This window comes from Sus scrofa, chromosome 6 (genome assembly GCF_054392235.1).
Source record: "Sus scrofa isolate SSC_HxYL_T2T_F1_AM1 chromosome 6, Sscrofa_HxYL_maternal_Yorkshire_Landrace_v2.0, whole genome shotgun sequence".
Classification (NCBI taxonomy): Eukaryota; Metazoa; Chordata; class Mammalia; order Artiodactyla; family Suidae; genus Sus; species Sus scrofa.
The window spans coordinates 142,947,197-142,970,972 of NC_139388.1; the positions used below are offsets into that span (position 1 = coordinate 142,947,197).

At 39.3% G+C, this 23,776-nt stretch overlaps 1 protein-coding gene across 1 annotated transcript in view; it reads left to right on the forward strand.

Moving 5' to 3' along the window:
• Positions 1-5,226: 5,226 nt before the first annotated feature.
• ERICH3 (glutamate rich 3) overlaps positions 5,227-23,776 on the forward strand; it is a 112,218-nt gene continuing 93,668 nt past the window's right edge. Inside the window, exon 1 of the mRNA XM_084964685.1 lies at positions 5,227-5,483. Within this exon, the coding sequence (XP_084820811.1) occupies positions 5,461-5,483 (23 nt within the window). The 5' untranslated portion in view covers positions 5,227-5,460. The remainder of the gene's footprint in view (positions 5,484-23,776) is intronic.

Below are 23,776 nucleotides of genomic sequence, written 5' to 3' on the forward strand. Positions count from 1 at the left end.
TATTCAGCACCGGTGCGGGCTCAGAGGAGTCGCCTCCAGTGTCTGAGCACCAGGTCTTTGTTCTGGATAGTTTTTATACAACAGACTTCCAAGTCTTGTTTTTCCCCTGCAAGCCGCCTGGCCCTCCCCCTTCCTCGAGCAGACAGTGTTTCTGCCTAAGAAGCTGAGCAAACAAGATTACAAAAATGAAACTGATAAGCAATGCTTGGAGCACTGCTAGCAGAGCTGCTAGCAAGCACATAAGGCACATAGTTCCTACAAGATTACAAGAAGGGTGATGTGGGGCGAGCAAAGCTGCTGTCAGGCACCGTAGCTGCCTCTTCAGCCCGGGTTTGGCGGGGGGGAGCGGGGGGGCGGGGATTTCTTTAGTTAAAACTGTTCAATATAATTGCTTAAAAACAATAAAAACACAAATATTTTTTATTCCTCTCATAGGCTTCTTTGTGGTTATGCCTTCACAACAGCCTCTGTTTCTCTCTTCTTCTCTTCTCCATCATGGCCAGCCTTTTCCCTCTCCTGACATGGAATCTCTGGGAGAGGATGGTGAGGACTAATCAAGGTGTCAAGGATAGATGAAACAATAATGTGATTAGTGAGGAGTGACGTTCAAGATCACAAAGAGTGGGTGTGTGGCTGGAAATGGGGGATGTGGGTAGAAGAGGACCATTAGTCAGCAGGCACGCCTGAATTGCACCTCATGTGTACTTCCATCACAGCACTTGGCACTTTACTTTGTCATTCTTTGTCTGCACATCTCTGTAGCCAGTAGACTTCAAACGTCAGGGCAGACAGGAGCTCTGCTCATCTCTGAGACCTCAGGCATAGTAAATACCATTGATTTCCTATGGCCACTAAATAAGTCCATTGACTGCCCCATTCCAATCTGTCTGTAGATTCCTTCAGCTGAGAAATACAGGTAGAATGATCTGGAGACATCTCACCTATCCTGGGTACTTAGAACTCTAAATTAGGAATGTCTCATTGAGTTTGTTACTCTATCCCTTATACATGCCCTCTCAACCATTCCTATACCGAATGCCATGCTTCACTAAGTGGCTCACTAGAATTAAGCTAATTAGGGAGGCTTATTAGGGAAATCTGGAAAACAATTCAGGTTTGAAGTTAAATCCTTGTACATTTGTTCTTCATTTTCCACCTTCTCAGTGCTACAGCTTTGAAGGTCCCAAGCTAACATTGGAGGATGTAAGGTACTGAGTCAGGCTGGGACCTGGGAACTGAGACCCTTTGCTGCAGTGATTGCACCTGGACAAAATTCTCCTTGAGCAACAAATTAGAAAGAAACTATAAAGGTCTAAAAATAACCAGGTGCATGCCTGGTTGGGACAAATTATGGACAATAAGATACAAAAAGACTAAAAACCAACTGCCACTTTTGGAGAGCTGAGAGCAAAAACAGGGTACTATGCATGCCCTCTGCACACAACACCACCAATGGGATGGGCAGACCACCCCTCTGGCCCAACTCCTGGACCGCCCCCCCTACCCTCATCCCATATAAGGAAGCAACAAGTGAACAAGGGAAACTGTTGCTTGTTTTCACTCCTTCCTGTTGTAGCAGGAGCCCCAGTTAAGCCTGGCCTGAGTTTCTTCCTGACCTCTTACCAGTTTCTATTGGTTAAGGAAGGCCAGTAGTTAGTAACAGTTAATAAATTAGGAAGCTCTCTTGCAAACTTAACCATCTGATAGTTGTGTCCTGATGAAATGCTTACATTACCTACTTCCTGCTGGGGAATAATAAGATGCTACTAAAAGAAGGGAACCCTGTGTCACACAGAGTCATCATGTGTATCTGTTATGTTCAAGGAGAAAATCTTGATGACTTGATTGGTTTTTTTTTTTTTTTTTTTTGGCTATCCCCATGGCATTCAGAAATTCCCAGGCCAGGGATGGAACCTGCACCACAGCAGTGACAATGTCAGATTCTTAACTTGCTGAGGTACCAGGGAACTCTGACTTTATATGTGGGAGAAAGATAAACCCATAGGAAAACTTATTCCTCCTGTTTATTCATTCCTTCATTTGTTTTTTGAGCATGTACTCTGAGAGGCACTGTGGTTGGTGCTGGTATAAAAGGTGAAAGATGTATTATCTGTTCTCAAAGTCCAGAGGGTAAAATTATCTCTCTGATTGCAGTAACAATCTAAGCCAGGGGTGGGCAAACTTTCTCTGTAAAGGACCAGATAGTAAATATTTTAGATTTTGTGAGTCATAAGGTCACTGTTGCAACTATTCCATTCTGCCTTTGTAGCACTAAAGCAGCTATAGGTGATTCAAAAACAAGCGTGTGATTCTTCCAACAAAACCTTACTTATGGATACTAAAATATGCATTTCATGTAATTTTAATATATCTTATGATGTTATTCTTCTTTTTTTTTTCCCAACCACTTACAAATGTAGCAACTATTCTTAGCTGTGGGCTGCACAAAAACAAGCAGTGGCCTGGATTTGACCCTTGGGCCATAGATTTCTCACTCCTGACCTAGGAGATGGTCACTAATGGTTTGATCTGTGACCTAAGTCTAGCTCGTGTTCAACCAAAGCAGAGATCCGACAGCACCCTAGGAGTGATCCTTGTCTTTCTTCTCTCCTGCTTCTATCAATCTCCTGCCCCCAAACCCCAACTACACAAGTCTTTCTACAAAACAAAAATCTTTTTATAAATTTATGATACTACTGGGGACATCAGGGAACTTGTTTTCCTGTGAGAAAATGAAAATGACTCCAGTGACTATTTGGTCTCTGAAACAGTTTAATTTAGTTTTTTTTTTTCTTTTCTTCTTCTTTTCCTCTCTCCACACTAAAAATTAACATAAAAATTCCTTCTGGCTAAATTCCCAATATATTTCACAGTGAGCATTTTCTGAAGTGAAAATTAGTAGCTTCCTTGCAGTTTTCATCAGGGATGTGAAATTGTGCAGCTCACAGGGGTGGAGAACTCAAACCCCATTTATGAATTAATACATGCTGCTGAGGGTACCTTGCTGTCAGCTGAATGCCAGGGATCTTTTCTACAGAGTCCTCAGTATCTAAATAGTGTATTTTAATTTCCTTTCCCATTCTACCAGTGAGAGAACACCATTTTCTATTTACACAAACGAATTAATATGTAACAACTAGTACCTGTATAGGATTATACTATTTACACATCCTTAGGGGTTGGTAGCACTTGGGAAAATTATAATATCTCTCTCTAGTCCTTTCTACCTCCCTCCCAATTTTGATGCAGGTGAAATCTAGTTAAAATGATCATGACGGACACCCTCCAATGGGAACCACAGTCTGTGAGGGTAAGCATTTTGAGGAAGAGCCAGTTCAAGTCCCATTTATGACTGTGCAGTGACTAGGTATCTCTAGAATTTCCTTGTTTAGGCATAAGATGCCACTTTCATATCTCACCTCTTCCTTCTTTGACAGCCTCTGCTTCTCTCTAGCTTCTCTAGCCATATGTTCCTCAAAGCTGCCTGAGTCCTCGGCCTCAGGACTTAAGCTGTTTAGTTTGATTCCTATTTTGTCTCCACTGGGATGACTCATGGTCTTTCAGGTCAGAAAACTCTTGATAGTAGAGAAAATTTGCCTTCTGCAGCAATGCACAGGAGTTATGGGAAAAGGAATTTTTAAATGTTTAAAAACACTTATGGGCTTTGGAACCAGGCATGTTTGTATCTGAATCCCGGTTTTCCCATGTAGGAGTTATTATAGACCTCAGGCAAAATAATGAACTTCCCTGTGCCTTAGTTTGTCTTATGAAATGGGGGAGAAAACCTACCTCAGAGAGTAGAGGTGAGGGTTAAATGAGATGTGGCACAATTAGTAAGTGCAATAAAAGGCTGGGGAGGGCATTTAGCAAATACTCAGTAAAAATGCTACCACTTTGAAGAGGTGTTTTTTTTTCCTTCATTCATACTCACTCCAGACTTTGCTGAACTGCTGTTTGCCTCTGAGAATGCAGCAAGATAACATAGATATACATCATGAAATAGAGAAGTGCCTGTTTAAGTAAAAAAGGCAGCCATAGATCAGTAAGTGAGTGTGAAACAGAGATTATGTCCAGGCAGAATGGGGCCCCAGAGGTGGAAGTCAGCAAAACATTTGGGGACGTTAAAGAAGGTAGGGTTTGAGGTTAAGTGTTGAAGGATGAATAGAAGTTTGTCAGGAAGTCAGGGTAGAAGCAAGTTTCCATGAGAAAGATAGTGCAAGATTTTGTTTTGCTAGAGACTAGGATAGTAGAGGTAGAGAAAGTGGCCATAGTGAGACTGATGAAGGATGCAGGGGAAAGATGACAAAAGGTCTTGAATGTCATGCCACAGAGACCGGATTCTGACAAGCTCTGTGGGCCTTTAGATGTGTGGGGAAGCAGAATGTCATTAATGAGGTGACACCCTCCCCTCTTGTGAGTCTGAGCTAGAATTGAGATCCACAGAGAGTTCGGTCACCATGGATGTGTCTAATCCTTCACTTTTACATGAGAAACCTGAGGTCAGAGATCAAATGACCCAGCAAAGAACCTGACACAGCTAAAACAGGAGTAGGTATAGCTCATCTGAATCCAGTTTTAAATGACCTTCACACCAAGGCCCTCCTAAGTAAATCCAGACTTCTTCATCTAAGTCCTGCATTCTCCCAACTGGGTTCAAATAGAAGTTCAGTTCTGGGTGCCAGCATGCTTCATCGAACATCTTTCCCACCTTCTGAATGTCAGAACTGTCAGCCTGGCCTTTCTGAAATGGGGACCTCAGCTAGGAGCAAGAATGGGGATTTTCCAGGGAGGGTCCATTGAAATTTCTTGCAGTTGCAGAAACAAAATCAAAACCCAAAGCGTCTTTCTTACCCTTGAACTTGCAATCTAGGGTCTGTTTCACAACTGGAAACCAAGGTATCACACTGTAGCTGCTCCCTGCTCTTAATTACCTTCCTCTCAGTTGCCAGTTAGCCCTTGGTTCCCTAGGGCCTGGCAGGAAGCATACCAGCTTAAACAGGGTGTGTGTGTGTGTGTGTGTGTGTGTGTGTGTGTGTGTTTTCACACCGCAGGTGCCTAGGGAACCCATGCCTCAGAACTACAGAGTAGGGGCCTAGGTCTCCTCCCACATCTGGGCCCAGAAAAAGGGCTGGAAGCAGAGCTTCGCTTCCAGCTTCCCCAGATTCCTTTCCAGCAGCGACTGGCCTTCTCCAGAGCCTCGGTGCTCGCCCTCCCTCCCGCCTTAGTAACCGTGAGGCTGTGGATACCGCCGCCGGTGGGGGCCAAGGAGGCTGCGTGCAGCCTGGGCGCCCAGGGGCGGCGGCGGCCCAGCCCCAGCGCTCTGCGCGCTGGCGACCTCAGTGCACCGGCCACCGCAGTGCGGAGCCGCTCCGCAAGCGCGACTGTCGCGGCGCCAGCGTGATCGGGCCCCACGCACCCACCCTGCGCACCTGCCGCGGGTCCAAAAAGGATCCTGCAAAAATGAGCCATTCTCACCCCGCTGGGTAAGTGACAACTGGAGCTTTTCCACGCCACAGCAGGTGGCGGCTGCAGCCAGCGGCCCCTCCGCCGCCCCCCCTCCTGCTGCGGAGAGAAGGGGCGAGAGCGGGAGAGAGGGGGCTGGGGAGAGGAGGAAAATAATACGGATTCTGGGTCGCAGCGAGGATGGCAGAAATCCCAGGCTTCGTATCTCCTCCCTCCCCTTCCTCGCTCCTTTCACTGATGTTCGCCCCCTTTGAAATTTTCACTCTGGAAGGATTAAAAAATGGATGTGAAAAACGCACACATTAAGCAGGGATGTTAGCGGGGATCAACAGGATCCTCTGTTGCGGAAGATACGTGTTTAAATGCAAAAGTGGAGGTCACCAAAATAGGCATTCTTTTGGAGAAAGGGGGCTCAGAAATAAATTCTCGCTGTGGCGTCTTCCATACAAATGAGATGCGAGGTGATTTAATATCAAGGCAGGTTTCATTGTGAGGGGTGCCCCTTATGTCAGGATTTTAAACTGCCCTGTCTCAAAAGGATCATAGTGGATATTTAGAAGTACTGTGACCAGGGGAGGTGATAGGATGCAGGAAAGCAAGAAGGAAGAAGGAAGATGTGTGCTTGTGTGTTTACACATAACCTTCCCGTTGCTTTGGGCAGGGTGACTCCTCAGAAGACCTATTTTGGCAATTATTCAATCTATTTTAGAAAGTTAACACAGTCATTATTGACTGTTGGAAAAAAATAAATAAAACCCAACGTCTTGGCCCTTTTATTGGAAGAGAGAATATCCAATTTCCTTCTGAATTAAACAATGCAATGCGTATTAGATGGTTTTTTATGTTGATACATCTTGTAACCAGATAATATCCTAGTTGATCTTGCAACTAATTTGAAGATGCTTTCCTTTTTAATTGAATTTATTGCACATTTTCAAGAGCAGCAAATTAGCAGAGGACAACATATTTAAGATCATTTGGAGTTCGTGATGTCTGAAATACCATATTAGTCCTTGTGCTTTGGATTTATAGTCAGACTTAAAGATTTTACTTTTTAATGAATTCTCTGAATGTGAGACATAAACAAAACTAAAAAAAAAAAAAAAAAAAAACTAAAGGCATATAAGGTGCCATATTGGAAGTCAGTTCCAGAACTTTTTTGGAAAGTGATGTATCTGTGCCTAAACAAGCTTCTTATTTTATCTCAAGTTGAATGTAGTTTAGGGACTTGAACCTTTTGATGCTGAACTCCTGTGCAGTTTTAGTTGTCCTGGGTCCTTGGGATGTAAACGGTACTGTTTTTCTGCAGCTGCTCTTTGCAGTGTGTCCACATTCAAGAAAATGAATGTGTCAGTCATGGTTGTCTTCCTATGTTTTTCAAGTTTTTGGCTAAGTGAGAATCTGATTAGACCATTTAATCATCTGTTTTCAAATGTGGAAAAACCTGTAGCTGCTTATTAAATTGTGCATGATTAAGATTTCAGGAACTGAAATGAAATTTTTCTGAAGGTCCATTAGTTCCAAGTGCTTGGAAAAAAAGGAATATATGTGCTCTAGCGAGAGTGTGCTTCATGGTACTCTGGAAGAAAGATGTTAAGATGCAACAGTCATCTTGCACTAAAATTGTAGGCACAGTATCTCATTCATCTTTGTGCCCTCTTTGCCTAGGACAGTACCCTATATAAAGAAATGCTCAACATGTTTGTGGAATGAATGATACCACCTGACAATTCATCCAGTCTAGAGGTGGATGGATTCACAAAAGAAAACCATATTAGGGTGAAACATTTATCAACTACTTACCATGTGCCAGGCTCTAGTCTACTGCTTTACAAGAAATAGCTCATTAATCTTCCCACCCGCTCCACAAGGCAGATTTTAGTCACCTTTATTTTCACAGATAAAGAAAGTGAGGACTGAGATGTTCCCAAAGGTTTCACAGGTTGGAGGAGTCAGGGCTGGAATGAAAAGTGGAGGAGTCCAGCTTCAGAGACCTTGTGACTAACCATCACATCGCACTGCCTCTCACGTTCAAGCGCTGAGATATCGGGGGAACCATAAGTACATAGAAATTCTTACCCAGATCAGACCAACCTCTGACAGGTGATGGCCGTACCTAGCCATCTAGTATTTTGATATGTAATTAGAAAATACTTTTGAGATAGTGTCTACATGTATGTATGTATATTTAGTTCATGAAAAATAATTGAAAACAATAAAGTATAAGTATAGCCACTCTGCCTTAAAATTCGCCCAAGAACAAAATTATTCAAACTGCCAAAATTCTGCCTCACTGTAAGTAGTCATTGTTTTTCTAGTCTATGCTAACATTTGGAAATAATAAAAGTTTCAGTAGCAAATAAAAGGTTTCATTAAAGCTGAGAAAGCTTTTCCATCATTACTGAAGCAGTTCGTATTTATTACATGTTAAGGATAAAGTGGCAATAAAGTGCAGTTGCACAACAAAACAAATTTTAAATCCCTAAAATTCCCCAATCAATAAGGGATGCCCTGATACTTTCTCTTGGTGCTTCCTTTGAGTTCCACTGCTTCCTTAATCACAACATGAAACACTTGACGTAAAAATTGCAAAGGGCCTGTGCTGACTTTGTTCAGATAGAGTTTGGAGTAAATAAAAATGGTCTTAAAAACTTCTGCCAAAGATTATAATAGAGTCTTTGATTCTGAGCTGCATTGTAATTTAGGGGAAGTCAACTATAAAATACCGTTTCTGGCACTGCCATCTCTAATGAAATTGTTTTAGAGTGGAAAATTTCAATTGATAGTCCCTCTAGTTGTTAAATCTCATCCTGAGTTGCTGTTTGTTTGTGTGGGTGTACGTTGTGCACTAGTCCTAGAGGTGGAATGGGGATTTTATACCCCTCAGTCATGCATGAGGATAAAATGACATGGCTCTTCTGACTCCTTCAAAGGATCATCACTGAATCCATGTGCAGTTGGCTCCCTGTGTGAAAGATACACTTGGCTCTAAGTAGAGATAGTCACACTTATCTGTAAATTTGCTTTGAGAAACTAGAAGAATGGAAGCGTTATCGTTTATGACAAAATACAAATGCAGAAGTGTATTTGGAAAGATTATTCCAAGGTTTATAAGATTTTGGGGTGTTTAGATTTATCAATTTTTACCTTTTTAATGTAGAGAGGTATTGCTGTAGTGACAGAGTATACTGAAGTATGGTATAGAAAGAGTAATGGTACTCCCTGATAACTCAGTCCTTTGTTATTAAAGACAGAGTACAAATTGGCAGTAAATTTGCCAATTTTCAGATAGTGGATATATATATCCCAGAGTGGCAAAGCTTATAAATCTACCATGTCGTTTACAATTAGAGTGTCCATTGCACTTTGTCTCTGCTTTCTTTTAAAAAATCCAACACGAGAGTTCTCGTTGTGGCTAAGTGGTTAATGAATCTGACTAGGAACCATGAGGTTGCGGGTTCAGTCCCTGGCCTTGCTCAGTGGGTTAAGGATCCGGTGTTGCCGTAAGCTGTGATGTAGGGTGCAGACGCGGCTCAGATCCCGTGTTGCTGTGGCTCTGGTGTAGGCCAGTGGCTACAGCTCCGATTAGACCCTTAGCCTGGGAACCTCCATATGCCGAGGGAGCGACCCTAGAAAAAAGGCAAAAAGACAAAAAAAAAAAAAAAATCCAACACAGTATTTTTAAATTCTATTTTTAAAAATTGAGATATAATTAACATATGACATTATACTAATTGCAAGTATACAACATAATGATTCAGTGTATGTATATATTGCAAAATAATCACCACAAATACCAAATGATCTCACTTACACATGGAATCTAAAACAACAACAGCGACAACAACAACAAAATGAACTGATAGATACGGAAAATAGATAGAAAAATGTGTGAAGGTAGTCAAAAGGCACAGACTTCTGGTTATAAAATAGATAAGTCATGCAGATGTAACGTACATCACGGTGACAGTAGTTAATAATACTATATTTTAAATTTGGACGTGGCTAAGGGAGGAGATCTTAAAAGTTCTTATCATACACACAATTTACAACTATATATGGTGATGAACATTCATTAGACTTATTATGGTGTCTCTCCCTTCTTAGCAAACAGTGTAGTACTTTTTATGACTAGTGGCATTTCTTAGTATGTTTGTTGGTTACCACTCACTTCTACCACCAAAAGTATCTGGGACACAGAATTTCAGACTTGAAGTAATTAATTATTTGAATTCAAGTTGGGTTGTTTCTATTCACTCTCCTATTAAATATTAACAATTTGACTTCAAGGAGTAAATTATTTCTGGTTAAATGAGGTAAACTGAACATGCTCATTTGTCTGGACTTCCTTGCAGATCATTTTGTTATAAAGTCTTCTTTTTTTTTATAGTTGAGATGTCTCCTCTTATCCCTTTGCTTAACAAACTATAGGTAGATTGGAACAGAAAGGGTTTTATATATATATATATATATATATATATATATATATATATATACAATAGCACTCAATTGTTTGATTTTTTTTTCAGAGTTACAGGCAAAAAAAAAAAAAATACAGTGCTCTATCACCCAAAAATGTTTTTAATGATCTTTCAAATTACAGAAGGTCCTTAATTAGGTCCTCCTTCAATTGCGTTGGAAGCAAAGACTTGGAAACGACTTGTGGTGTTATTTTTGCTCAGTCACAAAAACCATTTATTGTATCCACATCTGCATACTATTTCAGATTGCCCTTTTATTTCACAGGTGTTTTTCTAAGTTCAGTACAGGCTAATAAGACATCATGTGGTGAGAGGTCTGCCTTTCTTTTGTGAAAGTAGAAAGATGATTATAAAACAGAAAGGAAGGAGGCTGGATTAACATGACTTGGAGGTGCATTTTTTATGCAGACCAGTTTTAGGAGAGTCGAGAGGAAACCTGAGGGTCTAAAAGTTGATTCCCCTAAAACAGTCTTTACCTGGGTTCTCCTAGGAAAGTCTCTGGGTAACCCGGGGGGGGGGGTACATATCCCAGTTTATAAACTTCTGGTGTAGAACACAGGGTACTGCCAAATGCAGGCTGCTGGAGCAGCCCCCACTTTCTCTCAGTCTTTACTGAAGAAAGGCATCTCTAGCTGCAAGAAGTACAGACTTCCCCAAGTAATTTTGATTATGAATAACTACCTCAAGTTTTTCAGGGAGACAAGAAAATAAAACTCTGACCCAAGTTTCAATTCTAAAATCAGCTTCAAATAGTCTGGACCTGGAGTGTTTATATGTTTTCAAGACTTCATTTTTGGCAATACCATTTTCAACAAAAACTTCAGAATCTGGAATATACTACTGAAATAATCTTTTAAACTTTAGTTGCTAATTTTGGTACAGACCAAGAGAAGTAGTGCATAGACTGAATTATTGACTCTTTCTGTCCAATGGCTTACTCATTTTGCTACACAAATAGTTGTGTATACTTTGTGTATCCTTTGGGATGATTCCATAAATGTCCATCAGTTTAAAATAAACTGTTAAATTAGGTATGGATAAAATTTGTGAAAAAGAAAAAAAATTTAGCATTCCACATTCATATTGGTTTGCAAGTGTCTTTTCCACCTTTCTTTAAACTTGAGATCCCAAATGATATTTTATGAATATGATTTATATTTTTTTAAAAGATAAGGAAAGAGGAGGGTCAGTTGAGTCATTCAAAATGAAGTCCTTGGGGAGTTCCTGTGGAACAGGAAACAAATCTGACTAGCATCCATGAGGAATGACCTAAGTTTGACCCCTGGCCTCACTCATTGGGTTAAGGGTCCAGCGTTGCTGTGGCTGTGGTGTAGGCCAGCGGCTAAAGCTCCGATATGACCCCTAGTCCAGGAACCTCCATGTACTGCAGATGTTACCCTAAAAAGACAAAAAAAAAGAGAAAAGAATGAAATCCTTGGCACTACAAAAAATAGTGAAAGACATACCTTTATGCTTTCAATTAAATAAACTATTTAAGGTAAACATATTTATATATACTTATTCATTAACTTAATTTTTTGTTTAAGTGATCAGTTATTGTTCCTGATTGCATTAAACAAGATTTCATGCCCTCAAAAGAGAATTATTTGCATGTATAGACAGTGGATTTTGATTTTTCTTTCGTTCCTTGCTTTGGTCTAGTTCCATGGTTCTCAAACTTAAGCATAAAGAATACTGAGTAATGTGGTATACACAAAACCATGTATGTTGTACTTTATGAATTAAATTAATGATATTTATTTATTTCTTTATTGCTTTTCAGGGCCACACACATAGCATGTGGAAGTTCCCAGGCTTGGGGTCGAATCAGAGCTACAGCTGTCTGCCTATACCACAGCCACACAGCAACACCAGATCCAAGCCATGTCTGTGACCTACAGTGCAGTTCACGGCAATGCTGGATCCCCAACCCACTGAGGAAGGCCAGGGATCAAACCTGCATCCTCATGAATACTAGACAGATTCGTTTCTGGTAGACCACAACAGGAACTCCTACATTAATGATTTTTAAGCATAACTTTTACATTCCTATCTTGTATTGACTAAAAAATGTCAACCCAAATGTATGATAGGATGCCATTTATATCGTGGTTTCTGGCTGAGCAGAAGCCACTTGTTTCTTCACTAGCCAAGCTCACTTTTTTTGCAGGAGTCCCAATTAGGGAACACATCCTTCATTGACAACACCATTGCTCCAAAGTTTTGTATCAGAAAATATATTTGGATTAAAGCAGTTCACCTGGGAGCTTGCTTTTCTGGATTAATGTCTTTCCAGAGAGAAGAGGAAAAGATGTGACAAGTTCAGTAGACACAGTTTGAAAAATCATGCCTTACAGAAATTCTATCAGTATGAGGATTAAAAGTTTTTTTCAAAATTGTTGTCAAATCATTGCTTTTATAGTGAGCCACAAGAAACATACTTTAAAAATGAAGAACATTGTAGGAGTTCCCTCCGTGGCACAGTGGGTTAGGGATCTGGCATTGCTACAGCTATGATGTAGATTGCAGCTACAGCTTTGGATTTGATCCCTGGCCTGGGAACTTCTTTATTCTGTGGCTAAAAAGGGTTAAAAAAAATAGTGAAGAACATTTCAAAGTGTAATGTAGGAATCTGGATTTTTAAATAATTTCTCATTGTCTGTTGGGTTCACATCTTGTTGACTTCTCTCCTGTTCCTTTTGTAGAGTTAAGTCTTTTTTGTTCTATGGGAAAATTACTGGGAGGTACAGTTTCTTTTTCTGCTCTGTGCTCTGGGGAATTCTTTTTGGAAAGTTTCATTATCCTCTTCTCCTCCATCCCTACTGCCTATGTAGACACGGTGGGGTCAAGAAGGTATCTGTTGGCTGTTTAGATGGATCATCACTCAGCCTTTCCTGTTTATCAGCACAGATAATTCAGGTTCAAAATGCAGCAGCTTGCATTTCTTTGTACCCAGGAAACATATTCTTTGTTACTTTTGTCTGAATCCATGCTACATACTTAAATTGATCACCTTTCTGGTTATGCCTGTGTTTGGGGCTGAATTGTGTCTCTCCTCTCCCCCACAAGTTCATCTGTTGAAGTCCTAACACCCACTACCTCAGATAATGACTGTATTTGGAGGTGGGGTCTTTAAAGAGCTAAATGAGGTCAGTGAGGGTGGGTCCTAATCTAATATGACTGAAGTCCTTATAAGGAGAGGAGATTAGGACACAGACATGCACATGTATGGAGAAGACCATGTGAAGGTACAGGGAGAAGATGACCACCTGTAAGCCAAAGAGAGAGGCTGGAGCAGATCCTTGCCTCATGGCCCTTGGAAGAAACCAACTCTGCTGACAACTTGATGCTGGACTAACTTCCAGAACTGTGAGACAATACATTTTTGTCTAAGCCATCGTGTCCACAGTACTTTGTTATGGCAGCCCTAGCACACTAATTCTATATAACTCCTGATGCTTTATTTTTTTTTAACTTTTTCCTGATAAAGATGAAAATGGCTTTTATGAGAAATGTATGGTCTCTGAAAATAAATGATTTAACAATATGAGGGTCATTGGGAATGGAGATTGGAAGCCAGAAGTTCAAAAGGGAGATAAAAATCAAAGCAAATGGAAAATATGATTAAAAGACTAGAGAGGAGAAATAATTAAGGCAATAAGTCAATGATCTCTACTGGTAAGTACTGAGCTTTTCCTTTGTTAAGTCTGATTAGTAATCAAATTACTCCCTACCTCTCAGTGTCTGACACTACTTGGGATAGAAAATTGAACATTTTAAGCTGGTGATCCATTTTTCTGTGACTGTTATTATTTTCTTATAATAGTAATAAACATTTATAAATTAATGAAAATTCTTAAGGCAAAATATTGAAACAAGAGAAGACACAGCAGGGAACTAAACAGACAATATAAATTGCGCATAGTAGTTATGAAACAGCATTAAAAACTAAGGATTTTAAATTGAATTGAATCATAATGTTTTATAGTAGCAGTTAATTTGGCATTCTCTCTGTCACGGATTGTAATATTTCATATTTGTGAATATTATGTGGCTCTCATTTTAAGAAGTTGTCTCTCTTCATAGCTTGCTCTAAGATATTTACAATAATATTGTTTCTGTTGTTTAGATTCAAATAAAACTAATCTGCTGTAAATTAGAATAATAGACTTAGAAGGAATCTCAAATCTCTGGGTACTAGCAACATAAGAGATTTTTTATTATCCTCCTTGTACTTATCTGTATTTTGAAAATTTTCTACTTAAAGCAGAACAATTCTGAGAAGAAAATAAAAATCTCTTGAAATCCTACCATCCATAAATAATCATAGTTAGCATTTTGGTCATTTTCTTTCTTCACCATTTTACTGTGGATTATTCCTATTTTAAAAGCTATACTGAGAAAGCTCTACTGTTTAAAAAGCTGTTTTGAAGACTCTACTCTTTCTTAACATTAAAAAAAAATTATCGATGTATAGTTGATTTACGATGTGTCAATTTCTTCTGTACAGCAAAGTGATTCATTTGTACATATATATATTCCTATTCATATTCTTTTCTATTAAGCTTTATTATAGGATATTGAATATAGTTCCCTATGCTATACAGTAGGACCTTGTTGTTTAGCCATCCTATATATAATAGTTTGCCTCTGCTCATCCCAAACTCCTAATCTTTCCCTCCCCAACCCCTTCCCCCTGGGCAACCACAAGTCCACATGTCTGTTCTCTATATCTGTGTAGACTCTACTGTCTTAAAGTTCTACCAGCAAGTACCTTGTAGGAACTTACCTAGTGGCCTTCCAATTGTCTTCATATTTCCCTTGTAAACTGCAAACTCTTTGAGGGTGAGACCCCACCTCCCCACACATTTTGCTTGTTCATGCATCCCCAGGTCTTGGCTCAGTAAGTGCTAGTCACTGAGTTACCATAGTCAGTGTTTACTCTCTTCCAGAAATTCATTTGAGTTCTTGAAAAGACCTGAATAGTGAGTTTTTAAAAAAGATGTAAAAGTCACTGACCTTCATTGAGTTTTGCCATCCTTGGACAGCAGGGCAATTTATAGGTATCAGTCAGGAATATGTTTAGTTAACAGAAAACCAAATGAGTAGGGACTTAAACCAAGCCATTATTCTATTGCTTAAAATAAATAGCAATACTTAACTATTTATTTCACAAGTAGTCTAAAGGTAGGTGATTTTATTTTATCGTAATATCACAGTCCTTATCTCCACAATTTTCCTCATCTTTGCCTTGTGGTACCAAGATGACTACCCTATATCCATGCATAGTATCTTTATAAAACCATCCCAAACAGAAAGGGAAAATATGAGTGAAAAAATAACTTTTTTTTTTTTTTGGCTTTTTAGGGCCGCACCCTTGGCATGTGGATGTTCCCAGGCTAGGGGTCTAATCAGGGTTACAACTGCTGGCCTACGCCACAGACACAACAACACCAGATCTGAGCTGTGTCTGTGACCTATACACCACAGCTCATGGCAATGACAGATCCTTAACCCACTGAGCAAGGCCAGGGATCGAACCCGCAACCTCATCATTCCTAGTCAGATTCGTTTCCACTGTGCCATGATGGAAAAGCCTATTTTTTTTTTTTTAATCAGGGAGGAAAACATTTCCAAAACCTTTCAGAAGACTTTCTTTTACATTTGTTGCCCAGAACTCCATCAGTGAACATGCCTTGTTAGAAGAGAGAGTGGAAAAGAAGAGAGTTGACTTTCCTAACTTCTGTGGGTGATAGGCAAGGAAGAAGGGTTTGGGAATGGCTTCTGGTCAACAGTGTCCAGCCCAGTGCTTTAACGATGAGCTGTCTGGCACGGAATGTGTATAGTCTGAGTTCAGATTTGCCACATAGTAGCTGTTTGACCCTACATAAATTCTGTATCATCTGTTGATTGGTTTTTGTTTTTGTTTTTGTTTTTCATTCTTAGGGAGATTATGTCTGCTTTGTAGGTTATTGTGTGGATTGAATGAAATACTTCAAAGCATTTAGCATTGTACCTGGTACAGAGTAGGTATTAATATGCAAACATAGGGTCTGTTAGTTTGGATACAACACACATGAGTAAGGCCAGCTTTCTGCAGAAGAATGTGCATACTCAAGTTCTGAGCTAGATGTAGAGTTGGATTAACTGGATGAGGCATCCTAGGGAGGTTAATTTGGGAGAAGACTTTAATATACCTGGACATATTTAAAGAAAATAAAAAGTATTCTCTAAAACAGGATTATCATTGCCAGGGCAGTAGCAGCCAGTTCTGACTTTGAATAAGTGAAGAGAAGACAGCAGCATTCCTTGTTTATTTAGTTGGCATGTTCTTAGGTGCAGGCAAAGATGCTATAAAACCAAGCAAAAGCTGGCCTGGCCTGAGAAGTTGACACCTCAAATTTGGTTTTGTCTCTAACTTCCATTTACTCTTTCTTGCTCATTTTTTTGGAACCTTGGATACAACACCAGGGGTATACACTAGGGTTTTTCTTTTTTGACGGAAAGATCTTTGCCCTCAATTCTAAATCAGAAAGTAATTTCAGATTTATTTTTGTTCATCTCCTAAACCTTTATAAAAATGAGTTTGAGTATTTTTTCTCCTTGAAATGGGAATCTCTTTCTCAAACTTCCAGTAAATGACTATTTCACAACAATCCCTATAGATTTATTTAAGGTTATCAGGTGAAATTCTTTCCTACAAATTATCCTTTTCACTCAGTCAAATGAGACTTAGAGCCTTGACCTTGGCTGGAATCTTGCAGAATTTGAAGTAGGCTGAGGGAGTGGGTGAGGCTAATCACAGGCTTCAGTCTGTGGATAGGAGTTTGAAGTTGTAGTCCATGGTGAGGATATTGATTTAGGGAAGAAAAAAATGTCTGAGGTTTTAAGGCCAAATGCAAGAGCATGGAGCAGGAACCACATCCCAAAGTTCTGTGACAGAGAGCAGGGGGGCTCAAGAAGGAAGCTAGGAGAAGGGACCCAAGGAAATTAAATTGTAGTGGGGAGTGTGGGCATTTTAGTCTATCGCTGTCCCAACTGAGCTATTTCAGCTCCAAGGCTAGAACATTTCAAATAGGACATGAACAAGGGTTTGGAGTGTTTGCAGGATTCGAACTGTCTGAGAATTGTCCTTATTTTTCTGTGTTCTTCTAAATGAAAAGGGAATGAAATTCCAAAAGGAAAATCAATGTTTCATTTTAAAAATATGAAAGAGAGGAACATTTTTGAAGTCAGAAAGATATAGGCTTGAATCTCAGCTGTGCCTTATGTGAACTTAAGACAGTTAATTTCTCTGTATCTCACTTTCCTTTTTCAAAAAAAATGGGGCAATAAATACCTCCCTGTAGGAATGTTGGCACATATTAGAGATGCAATGAATGGCAGCTCCTGTGTATGTACTTTGATCTTTGTGCAAAGCTTATGTTTCTTAAGTCTTTTTTTTTTTTGTCTCTTTGTTTTTTTCTCTAGTTTTGTTTTTCCAGCTTGATTGAGATATAATTGACAAATAACACTGTAAGTTTAAGGTGTGAAATGGTGATGATTTTATATACATATATATTTTGAAATGATTAATAAGACTAGTTAACACATCCTTAAGTCTTTCTTGAGCTTTAACTCTCAAAGTCCATCAACATCAATGCATAGCTCAAAATAAGCAGAGATAGCCCTAACGAATTGGGAGGGAAGATGAGGAAGGAATTTTAGTCCATAAATCACTTTCTTGTTCAGTTAAACTTATTTTAAATGGTAACCTGTTCTTAAATTCATGAATTTTTACAATGAAAATTAGCACTGACCCACCTATTCATAACCCCTAAAATGAGGTTACCCCTTTAGAGAAACCATGATCTGAACAACTGAGAATTCTAATAAAAATGGAAACTATGACCCAGAGCATTTGTACTTCTCCAGAATACTTACTTTTCTAATTCAGGAATTCAGGACAAACTCAGGAAACTGCATCATTACTTTGACATTGACAAATGCTAGAAGGACTGGTGAAATATTATGCATATTCTATTTTTAATGATTAATCATTTAAAATTTAGTCAACCTCTTTAACCTTTGACCAGATGTCCGTGACTATTTTAAATCTCACTACTGCACATAGAGTTACATTTTAGAGGAATGAAGAGATTTTTAAAGAAGGTTGATGATATTACCCTTTCCCACCCAACACACATGGTGATTCTATTGGTGTTACCCTCATTAGTGGCTAGGGTTTTTGTTGTTGTTGTTGTTGTTGTTTTAAGTGGGCTCTTTGCATCTATGAGATTATATTCCAAGATCAAGTATAAATAGTGATCAGGTTTCTAAGCCAGGACAACCCACCAGAACCTATTTGACAGATAATATGTAACTGACCTAATTGACTATTTACTGCTGTTATAGAATGCAACTCTCTGTGGTTGCACTAATTCTAGGATAAACAGTTAACACGTTTAAACTTGAGTACCAGGAATTTGTGCTCTCTCTCTTTGGGAAGTTTTGTATGTGATGTTCACACTTCTGAGCAGAATCTGGACAGTACTTCTGCCTCATTCACATTTTACTCCTTCCCTCAACCCTTGACTTGTCATTTAAGACCTAGTTCAGATTTTAGTTCTTCTGGGACACCTGTCTTGTGTGAGCATAGTTCAATTATTTGTGAAATGGGGTTAAAAAATCCGACATTGAGGGTGTTTTGAAGATTAAATGAAATCATGCATGCCGGGCATAATAAATGGTAACTGTTATGACTATAGCACATCAGACTATCCTGCTAATACAGGCAGACCTTATTTATAAAGCTTCACTTGATTGCCCTTCAAGGATATTGTGGGTTTGTTTATTTATTTATTTATTTTTACAAATTGAAGGTTTGTGGCAACCCTTCATGGAGCAAGTTTATCGGCACCGTTTTTTCCAATAGCATATGCACTCTTTGTGTCTCTGCGTCACATTTTGGTAATTCTTGCAATATTTTAATTTTTTCATTGTGATACATTTGTTATGATCTGTGATGAGTGATCTTTGATGTTACTATTGTAATTGTTTTGGGGTGCCATGAACAGGCTCATATAAGATGGCAAACCTAATTGGTAAATGTTTGTGTTCTGACTGCTCTACCAACCAGCCCTTCCCCATCTCTCTTCATCTCTCTGGGCCTCCCTATTCCCTGAGACACAACAATATTGAAATTAGGCCAACTAATAACCCTGCAGTGGCCGCTAAGTGTTCAAGTGAAAGGAAGCGTCATACTACCCTCACTTTAATTCAAAAGCTAGACATGGTTAAGCTTAGTGAGAAGGGCAAGTTGAAAGCTGAGATAGGCTGAAAGGTAGGCATCTTGCGTCAAACAGTTAGCCAGGTTGTGAATGCAAAGGACAAATGCTTGAAGGAAAGTAAAAGTGCTACTCTAGTGAACACATGATTGATAAGAAAATGAAACAGTCTTATTGTTGATATGGAGAAAGTTTTAGTGACCTGGATAGAAGATCAAACTGGACACAGCTAATCCAGAGCAAAGCCCCAATTATCCTCAATCCTATGAAGGCTGAACAAGGTGAAGAAGCTGCAGAAGAAAAGTTCGAAGATTGCAGAGCTTGCTTCATGAGGAAAGAAGCCATCTCCATATGATAAAAATACAAAGTGAAACAGCAAGTTCTTGATGTAGAAACTGCAGCGAGTTGTCTAGAAGATCCAGCTAAAATAATTAATTAAAGTGGCTACATTAAACAATAGATTTTCAATGTAGACCAGCAAGGTTATGTTGGGAGAAGATGCCACCGAGGACTTTCATAGCTAGAGAGAAGTTAAGGCCTGTCTTCTAAGCATGCTGATGTTCTTATTAGGGGCTAACACAGCTGGTGACTTTAAATTGAAGTCAGTGCTCATTTACCGCTCAGAGAATCCTAGGGCCCTTAAGAATTATGCAAAGTCTACTCTGCCTGTGTTCTGTTAATGGGGCAACAAAGCCTAGATGGTAGCACATCTGCTTACAACATGGTTTACTGAATATTTTAAGCCCATTGTTGGGACCTCTTGCTCAGAAAAATATTCCTTTCAAAATATGGCTGATAATGCATTGATAATCATTGAAAATGCATCTGGTCACCCAAGAGCTCCAATGGAGATGCACAATGAGATTAATGTTGTTTTCATGTCTGCTAACACAACATCCATCCTGCAGCCCATGGAACAAGGAGTAATTTCAGCTTTCACATCTTATTATTTAAGAAATGCATTTCATAAGGCTGTAGCTGCCCTAGGTAATGATTCCTCTGATAGATTTGGGCAAAGTAAATTAAAAATCTTCTGGAAAGGATTCACCATTCTAGATGCCATTAAGACTATTCATAATTCATGGAAAGAGGTCAAAATATCAACATTAACAGAAGTTGGATTCCAACCCTCAGGGATGACTTTGAGGGGTTCAAGACTTCAATGGATGAAGTAACTGCAGATGTGGTAGAACTAGCAAGAGAACCAGAATTAGAAGTGAGGGCTGAAGATGTGACTGAATTGCTGCAATCTCAGAGTAAAACTTGAATGGATGAGGAGTCACATCTCAGAATGAGCAAAGAAAGTGGTTTCTTGAAATGGAAAGTGGTTTCTGTTGAAGATGCTATGAAGATTCCTGTCAGTGAAAGATTTAGAATATTACATAAATTTAACTGATAAAACAGGGGCAAGGTTTGAGGGAATTGACTCTAATTTTGAAAAAAAGTTCTGTGGGTAAAATGCTATCAAACGGTGTTGCTTGCTGCAGAGAAATTGTTCATGAAAGAAATTGCCACTGATATGGCAAACTCTGTTGTCTTATTTTAAGAAATTGCCATGCCCAGCCTTTGGCAATGACTACCCTGATTGGTCAGCAGCCATCAATATTAAGGCAAGATCCTCCACCAGCAAAAAAATTACAACTGCCTGAAGGCTTACATGATAGCTAGCCTTTTTTTAGTGATAAAGTATTTTTTTTAATAAATGCTATTTATTTAGTTTAATTTTTTACTTAATGCTATTGCACACTTACTGGACTACAACATAGTATAAACATAATATTTTTATACACTGGGAAAGCAAAAAAAATGTGTGACTCACTTTATTATGATTTTTGCTTTATTGCAATATTCTATTTATTGCAGTGATCTGTAACCAAACCTGCAATATCTTCTAAGTATGCTTCTATTTTCTCAGTTGAATTTTAAGTATTTTGAGGGCAGGGACTGTGCTTGTACAGCATCATAACTTTACAACAGCACAACCTGTTACCTAATAAGCACTTTGTATTTGTTGTATAAAATAATTGTATAAATCTCATGTCTGGCCACAGGTGTGCTGACCATTCTCCTCTCAGTTTTATCTTCTGGCCTTTGAAGCCCAGTGAAATCCTCCATGTGTCCCACAGGGCCTCTGGAAGTGTGTGCGTGTGCGTGTGTGTGTGTGTGTGTGTGTGCGCGCGTGTGCCTGCGCACATACTGGACATGGAAACAGGAGCTCCACCTGTGGCAGGAGAAAACTCTGGCAGGAGGGTAAAGGCTGGGCCCATTGCTCTCTCATATCTGGGCCTTTGCATATATTCCCTATTCCTAGTACAGTCTCCACCCCCCACCAAAGGATGCTAAGATTCATTCATTCATTCGTTTATATTTTACTATTTTATTTTTATTTTTTAAGTTTGTTGGAGTAGAGTAGACGAGCAGTGTTGTAGCACAGTCTTGATATAAATTCCCTCACCCCTTCCTTACATGGCCTGGCATTTATTAGGTTTCCTTCTACTAGCTCAGACTTCATTTCATTCCTGATTTTTTTAAATTGTTCCCCTCCTCTCAAGTCTTGAGGTACCTCCTCTGTGATCACAAAGCACAGTGTGTTTACCCATTTTAGAACAAAGGCAGATGTATATGTGGTTCATTTAAGAATAAAACAATGCTGGGAGTTCCTGTTGTGGTTCAGCAGTAATGAACCCGACTAGCATCCGTGTAGGTGCGGGTTCCATCCCTAGCCTTGCTCCGTAGGTTAATGACCTGGCATTGCCATGAGCTGTGATGTAGATCACTGACGTGGCTCAGATCCCATGTGGTTGTGGCTGTGGTATAGGCCAGCAGCTGTAGCTCCTAGTCAACTCCTAGCCTAGGAACCTCCATGTGCTGCAATTGCAGCCCTAAAAAGCAAAAAAAAAACAAAAACAAAAAAGAATAAAACAATGCTGGAATTCCCATTGTGGCTCAGCGGGTTAAGACCCTGACTAATGTCTATGAGGATGGCCTTTCTCAGTAGGTTAAGGATCTGGCATTGCCACAAGCTGTGATGTAGGTGACAGATGTGGCTCAGATCCAGTGTTGCTGTGGCATAGGCCTCAGTTGTGGCTCTGATTCAACCCTTAGCCTGGGAACTGCCATATGCTACTGGTACAGCCCTAAAAAGAAAAAAAAATAAGAGAATAAAACAAAGCTAAGCATTATGCCGTAATGATGCTAAGTGCTTTACTGGCATTATTTTATTAATATTTAACTGAAGCTCTATGGTTAAGGCAATATTATCCCCCTCTTTTACAGAGGAGGAAACTGAGGGTTATAGTGTTTAAACAATTTGTTGAAACTCATAGAGTAAATGTTGCAATAGAAGACTTAAACTGGATCTTTCTGATTCCATAGGGTGAGGGCTAGTGGATCACCCACTGCTAACATGGTCTGGAAAATGACTAGAAATGGCATGACATGTCCAAAGAACCAGCCTTTGTGAAACGGGCTAAAACTTTGGTGGACATAAATCAGAGATTTGACAGAAACTCTTTAGTACAATTTTAGTTTTTTCCTTCCTATGATGTCCCCAGAAGTACATTTAGAAAACACAGCATCGTTTTTTGCCAAGTGCACACCTGCTTGTGGGACTGACTCATTAGGTATTTGTTGGTTGTTCACTGATAGGTCAGCTCCCTGCCTAGAGTTGTCAGCCATGATTGTCACTGACCCAGCAAAAGGGCTGAATAGTAAATGTGAACATAAAACTGGCTTTGAGAGATTTGGGCATCAGAAAGCACATAGAATCAAAGTTCAATATTCTTTTAGTGAATTTGAATTTTGTTTAGAAGTAATTTGAATAGGAGTTTCCATAGAAATTTTCACATTAGATGGTGAGAAAGGAAAATAGAGGCTTGCCTAACATCATATGATATCACTTATATGTGGAATCTAAAAAAAGGATACAAATGAACTTATTTGCAGAACAGAAACAGACTCACAGACTCTGAAAAAAATTATGATTACCAAAGGGAACAGGTAGGGGGATGGGAGGGATGGACTGGGGGTTTGGGATTGACATAGGCACCCTGAGGCATATGGAGTGACTGGCCAAAGGGGAGCTGCTGCATAGCACAGAGAACTCTACTGGATATTCTGTGATAATCCATGTGGGAAAAGAATCTGAAAGAGAATGGATGTGAATAAGTGTACAACTGAATCTCTTTGTTGTACAGCAGAAATTATCACAACATTGTAAATCAACTGTATTCAATAACACTTTAAAAAAAGAAAGAAAAAAAAGAGGCTTTCCAAATGTAACCAGCTGTGACATCAAGGAGTGGCGTTACTACTTGGTAATATTTTGTGTCTTAACTTGGACTAATGTAGTCAAAGCAAATAGGATCTTCATGGAACAGAGGAAATGATTACCTCCATATTGGATTTCAAGAAATAGTACCCACTCTCCAAAGTTACCTCTTTGACTTGGGTTTCTGATTCCATTATAAGTAGGACAGCATGGAGGGTTTTCAGATCCTCTCTAAAAGACTGCCATTTTCTGACTTGTTAACTCAAAATGGGTATTTACAACTAGAAAGAATTCAA